This window comes from Emydura macquarii, unplaced genomic scaffold, assembly GCF_026122565.2.
Source record: "Emydura macquarii macquarii isolate MOO-44397 ecotype Brisbane River unplaced genomic scaffold, CSIRO-AGI_Emac_v2 contig_3287, whole genome shotgun sequence".
Lineage (NCBI taxonomy): Eukaryota > Metazoa > Chordata > Testudines > Chelidae > Emydura > Emydura macquarii.
In genome coordinates, this window is record NW_027133424.1 from 7,638,689 (window position 1) to 7,647,315 (window position 8,627).

The 8,627-nt window shown below is 44.3% G+C and overlaps 1 protein-coding gene across 1 annotated transcript in view; it reads left to right on the top strand.

The window, feature by feature from the left end:
* DNM3 (dynamin 3) overlaps positions 1 to 7,767 on the top strand; it is a 234,943-nt gene extending 227,176 nt beyond the window's left edge. Inside the window, exon 18 of the mRNA XM_067532436.1 lies at positions 7,202 to 7,767. Within this exon, the coding sequence (XP_067388537.1) occupies positions 7,202 to 7,271 (70 nt within the window). The 3' untranslated portion in view covers positions 7,272 to 7,767. The remainder of the gene's footprint in view (positions 1 to 7,201) is intronic.
* Positions 7,768 to 8,627: the final 860 nt, after the last annotated feature.

Here is an 8,627-nt window from a genome sequence, read left to right on the forward strand (position 1 = left end):
ATCTCATTAGTTCTCTCTGTAGCCCTCTCCCCACCACCCAGGCAGCACATGCTTGGCTCCAGCCAATTCAGCCTAACATCGCTGTGCCAGATGGTGGGGAATCCTTACTCCCATGGGTGACTGTATTGAGACTAGAGACCGTCTAGCTCTAAATGTGTTTATCCATCTGTGTACCCATTACATTCTCTTTTCCCCATCATTCTGTGGTGATTTCCATTCCCTCTATTGTCTCTGATCTCCTCTTCCTGTTTTTCTCCTGCCCCAGGGTTCAAGTCCTGCCCTGTTCCTTGCGCCTTTCATATGCATCCTCCTTTGTCATCCTCTTTCCATCTTTTCTGGTCTCTTGTACCCTTTCCTCCAGTCCCAATTCTCTTCTCTCCTCCCTGCTAACCACCTCCCACCGATGTTCCTCTTGCTTCTAAACTGTAGCCCAGGATCACCACAGTTGCTGCTATTCCTTTCTGCTGCTTTGGCAGGGGCCTGGAGAGAGCATGTGAGGGGTGGAGAAGCTGACGTATGAACTGGGACTGCAGGAGACAGATGGGGAACTCTTTGGGTGGAGACATCCCAGGGTTTTATTGAAACAGAGAAAATCTTCTTTTCAGTAAAATAGGCTGGGATGCTAGGACTCTGTCTCAATTGGGACTAGCCTGGAAAAATGACTTTCAGGTCCCTGTAACAGACTGGAGATAGTGACTTACAGAAGTGACATTTGTTCCCCACCTAAAGAAAACAAATGATCCATTTAACCTGTCTTTCCACTGTAAGTCTCATGTTCAGATTTTTATTACAGTCTAAAATAAGCGTGGTCCACAAAAAGACGTGAATCCACATTAACAGTGAAACCTGGCTGAAGAACTGTGTCAATATTTTCTTTCTACAAAGGTGCAAACACGGTTTCCAATCTCAGCATAACCTGAGCCCTAGAGGCTGGGAATATAATGAACACTTGCTAATTGTATAGAAAAAAGTAACCCAAAAGCTGTTTACACCTCCAGTCCAATAGGAATGTACTGTAAAATGCATCTGGGCTCAGCCACTTTCGTAAGTGCTCTGTGATGGTCACGGACAGACGTGGATGTAAGATGTAAGTGGAAATGAAAGCCTTTTATTTAGAACTATGCTGGCTTTTCTTCTCAGTCCAGCGATGATCTTAAGGCAGGGCCTCCCACTGTAATTACAGCTATGCTTCACTAAAAGCATATTTTGTGGACTGTGTCTCTAGAATGATAGCAGTTCTGAAAAGGCAGATGCCTGAACAGTTCCCATATGGTTCTGATCGAGTTTTAAGTCTAGACTTGCTTTATTTAGTGACTTTTGCTCTGCATTTGTCTAGCTAAAGCTGTTCGGAGCGATCTTAAAACTAAAAAAAAAATGAGTGGTCTCTTTAGGTTAAAAATAAAAGAAATCTTTTTTTTTTTTTTTTTTTTAAATTGGGTGGAAGTAGAAGTTATCCCTTGTATAAAATCCCGGTGAAGTCTTCAAAGGAGGAGTCACTCCAGCAACATCAGGGAGTTATTAAATAGGATTTTCATTGGTAAATTCTTTATGTTCTGCTTAATGTATGCTAGTTAGAAGTCCTGATTCTTTCTACAGACTTGTTTACTCAACCCTGGAGACCTGTGATCCCCTGCTTCTTTAGCATTAACTTTTACAAACACAGCATTTCCCTTTAAAAAATGGACCCAGCAAGCCATTAGCTAAAGGGGGCCAGGTTTTGGGGATCTGCCTCCAAAGCTGAACATTCAGTTAAAAGATTTGAGGCAACAGCCAAATAGGAATCCCTGTAGCAGTAATATTTGCATCGAAAAGGACTGTCTGGGATTCTGAACCTGCCCAGAAATCAGCCTTTTGCTCCCTGTGAACAGCTAACGCAGTGAATCCAGCCCCAGAATATGAAAGTCTGGTGGAAGCAGAAAAACTGTGGGCTATGCTGTCTCTACCAATATCATCTCTTGGCTTCAAACTAAACATTTAATTGGGCTTAGTCACATATTTACTCATTGACATGGCTGCTAGTGCAGCATACGGATCGTTTGAATTTGTTTTTCTCTAATTTTCTTTTGATGTGAATGAGTTCAGAAGTAGATCACAGCTCCCCCTGCTGCTGTTCACAGTCTAGAGATCACTATAATTTTAAGGGCCTGGTGCAGAGAAGGTTTATGTAACCTTTGTTCACACTTCACACTCAGAAAGCGGGGATTTTTACATGCTGAAACACATTGTTTTCTCAGAACTTTAGTTTTCAGCTGATTTAGTCAGACCAAAAATAAGGAGGTGGCCCTAAGAAAGAGTATCCTATGGGTTCAGCCAGCTGTGTTTACAAGGAATAACACAGGACCTGGCTCACAGCTCCATCACACCAGTGTAACAGATTGGAGGATCACATCCACAGTGTTGGGTATACTGCCCCGGCTGAAATTCCTTCCATCATAAGCTCCAGGCCTATAGCGAGGGAAGAGGAAAGAAGGCCTGTACTAGCAGTCCAGATTCTTTCGAACAAAAAAGGTGAAAATCTACTGAAATCCAAAATGTGGGTCTATAGGCCAAGGAAATCTGTGTGATAGGCAGGCTTAGCAGGATTCGATTATTTTTAATTTTATAATTTTGATGGATAATATCAATGTTTATTTTTAAGCATTTTTATCTATTTACATTTTTACATTTGTGGGAAATTATGTGAGGGGTCAGGGGGTAATTATTTAGTGACAGTAGATGCTGAGATTCAAAAAGTTAAAGCTTTTTGACTGTTAAAACAGAGATGTCAATGTCCCATTTCTAAATGTACAAAGTAAATAACCTTAAATCAAAGTTGAAAGTTCTCAAGCAGCATTTTCCTTACTTTGCCTATCTGTACATTTCCTTCATTATTGATGGAAATAATTTTTCTTCAATTCATGTGTGTATGGTGAAATCAACATTTACCAACTTTTCCCGATAAAAATCTGATCCTTCCAAGCCTCAGGATCGGCAACCTCTAGGCCTGCCCTTTTCGCTCCCTCTGGGACAGATCTTCAACTTGTGTAAATCATTGCAACTTCTCTGTAATCAATGGAACTATGGCACTTTGCACCAGATGAGGCTGGTTCTCTGTCTGTAGTTCATGCCTTTGGGAGGCTGCTAGACTGGGAATTGCCTAGCATAACTGCTATGTTCAGTGGCTTGTGGAATCAGACAAACTTGGCTAGGAGTGAGCAGTGCATTGTAGGACAGTAGTGGAAGGAATAAGGCTGCGTTGTGCTTTAGTGTATATAAATGGGTTGTAGAACAAGACATTTCATTTCACTGAGACTGAAGACAAAATTGTAACCCAGGCCTCTCCCTTACTGTTCCACCTAGTTTCTGACCAACCTAGTCTAAATGTAAATTTGAACACAAGAATTTGGAAGTATGATATTTGGATTCAACATACTGTATTGTTCAAGTTTGTGCTGAAATACATTGCTGGTCTTACCTTTCACATTTAATATGAAGACAGATGCATGTATTTTCTCTTGTGTGTAAACTGGTGTTTTCTGTATGGGCTAAGCAATACATCGTGATGTAGTTCAACAAAGGAATAGTTTAATATAACCCAGCACAAATGCAGAGCCTTCAAAGCGGGTCTTTACCAAACTACAAATTTTGGAAACCGAACCAACAACCCAACATTGAAGCAACAAAATGAGCAACAGCTAGAGAGAGGGGTAGCTTTCTCCTCTTAGAAAAATACACCATAAGGAATTTCTGTTTAGGGGTTTTGGGTTTAGCTTGTTGATTTCCACTAGGACATCAGTTGGAGTCGGCCCATTTCTGTTGCGTGTTCGGGATTAAGGTTCTCATTTCTCCATAAAACAGTGGATTGAAATACAAGCTACACTTAAAGCAAAACAAACCTTTCCAAACATAAACATGCTTCAGATATGAAGTCCCAGTTCAAAGAATACTGACAGTTGTGTGCTTTTCCTCTTCAAAGCACTTTTAGTACCAGCTTCCATTGAGGTTAATGGCAAAACTCGTGTTGGGTCCAGTAGAAGCAGAATCAGGCCCATTTCCCCCATAAGTACGCCGTGTGAGGTAGGCATTGTCCCCATTGGGAGATGGGGAAGCAGTCAGAGAGGTGATGTGACTTGCTCATTGGCCGTTAATGGCATCCTTGTTAGCAACGGGTTTAGAATGCAGGAGCTCAGGCTTCTTGGTCTTGTGCTCAGACCACCGCCCAGAATCTTCTCAGAGCAACTATGCAGATAGACTTGGCAGGATTTGATGGAAATCAATGGCTGGTGGGAAAAGTTGATTTCAGCTGAGGCACTGAAGTCAGTGAAAGAAATCCTGATGGGGGACAGTGGGTGAAAGTATAGCCTCCCCCATCAGGCATCATCAGCCCTGCAGTATTGCCGGTAACTCTGCCGCCCACTCTCATGGACCCACTCCCTCACTTCCATGACAGTGGAGCTACAGAGGGCTTCCTTTGCTGCCACATGATGCAGGGAAGGCTGGGGTCCTGGCAGGGCAGAGCAGAGCAGAGCAGAGATCCCCAGCTGGGGCCACAGAAGAAGCCCACACCACTGCCGAATGACTCTTGCCTGGTGACAGAGCAGTTCAGCAACAGAGTGGCCTCCCCCGCTCCTCACAGTCCTGGCTGTGGGTCTCTGCTCTGCCCCACCCCACCCCACCCCAGAACCCTAGCCTTCCCCGCACTTTGTGCTCCTGACAGCCTGGCTTTAGAGAGCTCCTTGCACGGCCGCAGGGCCAATGGGCCCGATCCCAGCAGGTGCAAGGTGCAGGGAAGGCCAAGCTCCCAGGAGGGCAAAGTCCCCCAGCCAAGACTGCAGTGAGGAAGAGGAGGGTGAGTTCCCAGCCATGGAGAGGCTACCCTGCTGCTGAATGGCTCTGGCCCTGAGCAGGAGCCATTCAGTTACAGGGGACCTCCCCCATGGCCGGGGCCTTGTCCTCTTCACGGCCCTGGCTGGGGGTCTCCACTCTGCCCCTCCAAGCCCCAAGCCATTCCTGCACCTTGCACCTGCAGGATTCGGGTGTCACCAGCGCTGCAGACATGTCCCCATTCACTCACTCACCAGCCAGGAGTGTGGGCGCTGTCCTGTGGCTGGAACCACTCAGCAGCACCCTGTGTCCGGGGGCTCATCCTTCTCTTTGCAGTCCTGGCTGGGGATTTCTGCTCCACCAGGCCAGGACTGCAGCCTGCCCCATACCTTGCTCCCTAGTGTCTTGGGCCCCTCGGTCGTGCGGGCAGCCCCCTGCACTCCTGCTCATAGTGCGGGAGCCCCCAGCAGACCAGCTGCCAGCGCTGCCCTATCCCACAGCTGTAAAATAAACATCAAAAAAATCGAAAAAAGAAAAATCAATATTGATCATCAAAACTACCGCCCCCATCCCAAAAAAGGGGAAGGAGTATTCTGCCAAGCCTATATGTAGACGTGATGGCCTGGGTTGAATTAAAAAATAAAAGAAGAATGGACATTTTCTGCTTAATGAAATGGGGAGCAAAACCACCATTTAAGAGTTGGAGAAGGTGCAGAAAGTAGTGGAAGAAAATGCAGCATAAAAAGCCTGTTGGGAAGAGCTCAGCAATGAGCTGATGGGCTGTGCAGAATAACTAATCTAGAAGAGAGCTGGGTGTGGCGGCAGGGCAATAAGAGGGGCCATTTACAAGCCTATCTGTGCCAGTGTCCGGCTGTCTGGCATGGCAAAGGGGGGCTCCAATTACCAACTGTTTTTTGTTTGTACTGTTGATGGAACAATACAAATAGACCTGTTCTTGGGAATCGTCCTACAACCTCATTTTTGTACTGTGATCCCCTATCATTCCTCTGCAGCCATGTTGTCCCATCCACACCACACACAAACAGGGACACCACTAACCATTCCAAGGAACGGCGCCTTGGCATCCTTCAACTTGGAATGGCGATGACCCCCTCTGGGCATTCGCACGCACCACATGCTGACCTTGCTTAGTTTTAGTGACATGCTCAGCAGCTCTTCTTCTTGGCTGGTCAAATGCTTTTGCTGCAACGTGCTAAGCATCTGGCTGATTTTGTCCTTGCACTTTATACACTCTATGCATTCCCTTCCATGTGGGCCTGAGTGTGTGATAGCTTGGCCTATCACATTTCACAAGCAGGAGCAAAATCTTTAGAAACCCCTAGGAGAACAGCAGAGGGAACTTTGAACTCTGCAGCCAGCCAGCTCCAAATGGCTCCCAGATTGGTACAAACTCTTACATGAGTGCATCCATTGAGTTCAATTCAAAGAAACTTAATCCTGCATTGGAACTAGACGTATGAATGAGCTAGATGCTAGCCACTAGGGGAAATGTCAGTGAATTGAAATGCCTTGGAAGCAGAATCATGCATTTCATAAGGGCAATCATGTACATGTAGACCTACGTGCATGCTTCACTTACTTATGGCTGTAGCTTATTCACTTCAGTGGGATTTCTCATGTGATTAAAGTTAAGCACAAAAGCAGTAAAAGAAGAAAAAGTCACCTGGAGTGAAGGATCAGGCTATATTTGAGCTGTCCTAGTTGAGCTCCAAACTGATCTATACCTGCATTCACACACCAAGGATTCCCACTGCAACTTCTTAAGTCAAGAAGCGAACAGGTCTTGGCCTCACTGGGTCCTGTGGCATGGAACCCAGTTAATCGTCATTTCCCCGCTCACCATTCTTGCCACATTGCTGCAGGGGAACAGGGAGTCAACAAGCTAATGATCCCAGAGTTAGTTGCAAAGGCCGGTATTTTCAAAAATTGCTTTTAAGCTCTAAGTGAAGCTAATGTAGCTTCGGGTGCTCGGCATCTTCTGGAAATCAGGCCCAAGATGCCTCAATTTGGGCATTGGGATCCATGGCCACTTTTGAAAACTTGGCTCTAATCCCATTCTGTGCCTTTCTAAATTGGGCGGGACATCTGTGCAATCAACCCGTGAACCTTGTAAACAGAGAACGGTTGGCCATTCTGGAGGGAGTAGCTATACGGCACATGCAATGACAAAGGAGCAGTTTGGTGAACATTTTACCGTCTTAGCTATTGCAAATGCTTATGGGCTGTTCTGCTTTGTTGTAACTGGAAGAAGAAATGTGACATATAGCTGTATGTGCATGGTAATGCAGTAATAGCAAATCTTGCAGCAGCAAAAAGATTACAGATTCATACTCAGTGTTTCTGCTTGTTTCCTTTCTCTTTCTCTCTCTCTCTCTAGCCGAAGACCACCCCCTTCACCCACTCGACCCACTGTAATTCGTCCATTAGACTCGTCCCTGTTAGATTAAGTGACGTTTCTGCCATGTCATTAATTGCTAACCTAATGTATGGAAGCATCTCGCTTGATAACTGTTGCAATAACCAATGTATAGTCGCATGTATGGACATCTGTAGGCAAGTAACCAATTTTACTAATATACTCTGTCCATTCTGCATTGCTTATGAGGTCTTAAATGTCTTGGGAAGGCTATGATGCCTTGACTTTCTCTTGCAAACAGCTTATTTATTAGCTAATGTATTGATATTTATATTAATTCAGGCACCTGGGTGTTCCTAGTTCTATACAATCAAACGAGGGTTTGCTGTACTGTGTGTTTGTGTTGACCAAGTGCTTCAAGTTTGCCTCTTTCCCATTTCAATGGGACATCTTGTTTTTATAAGCAGCTTCCAGGTTTCTACGTCAAATTGTTTAAAGGAAGTTTTTCTATAATTTGGGATTATAGTTATACACATTTCCTTCCTTCAATTTCAACCGGGCTGAGAGAAACAATGTTGTCTGTAATTAAAAACTCCTGAATGCCCCATAATTACACATGTCCTCATGTCTCTTTCACAAGCCTGCTGGATGGTTACTTTCACTATAATTTCTCAACATCAAAAGCCTTTAGTTTATGAAGAAGGTTGCTATGGAAAATAAGGTCATGTATAGTCCCCTTTACAGTCCCTCTTTACAGGCCAAGGTCTTCTTTTTTGGTAACTGGTAAGGGCCAGATTTTGACCCCCTTACTCGCATTAGGTAGTATTTCCTCCCATGAGCATTTCCACTGAACTCAATGGGTGCACATGTGTAAATGTAACATGCCGTGAGTAAGGGTCTCAGAGTCTTGACTAAGTGGGTGGTCTCTTTGGCATTTCAGTGTGAGAAACTGGAACAGATTGGATATGTGAATGTCTCTAACTGAGCCACCAAATCCTTACTCTCTATTTGAATGAGATTTTGACCCAAGTCACAGAGTTCAGATCTGAATTTAGATCTGAGCTTTCTGAATAGTGAATGCTGTTTGGATCCAGGATTTTGGCTGCAGCTGATCTCTCATGTTAACCATTATTAAAACACTGAGACAAAGTTACTCTGTGTATAGATTTTACATTTTCATTTGTTGAAATCCCCTGTGCTTCGGTACGATAGCCTCTTTATCCAACTAAAACAAGTGAGAAATGATCAGCTATATATCCTGGAGAGGTATGATTTTAACAGATGTTCATTTTCAAGGGTCCTATTGTCTGTTGTTATTTACAAAAAGCTTTATTTTAACTAGTTAACTTGCCATTTTAAATAGATCAGGGCATTTCCATCCATGGTGTAGAACAAATGAAGTGGACAGAACTAAACAAGTGATGACCTTGGCCTGATGTCTTCAGAA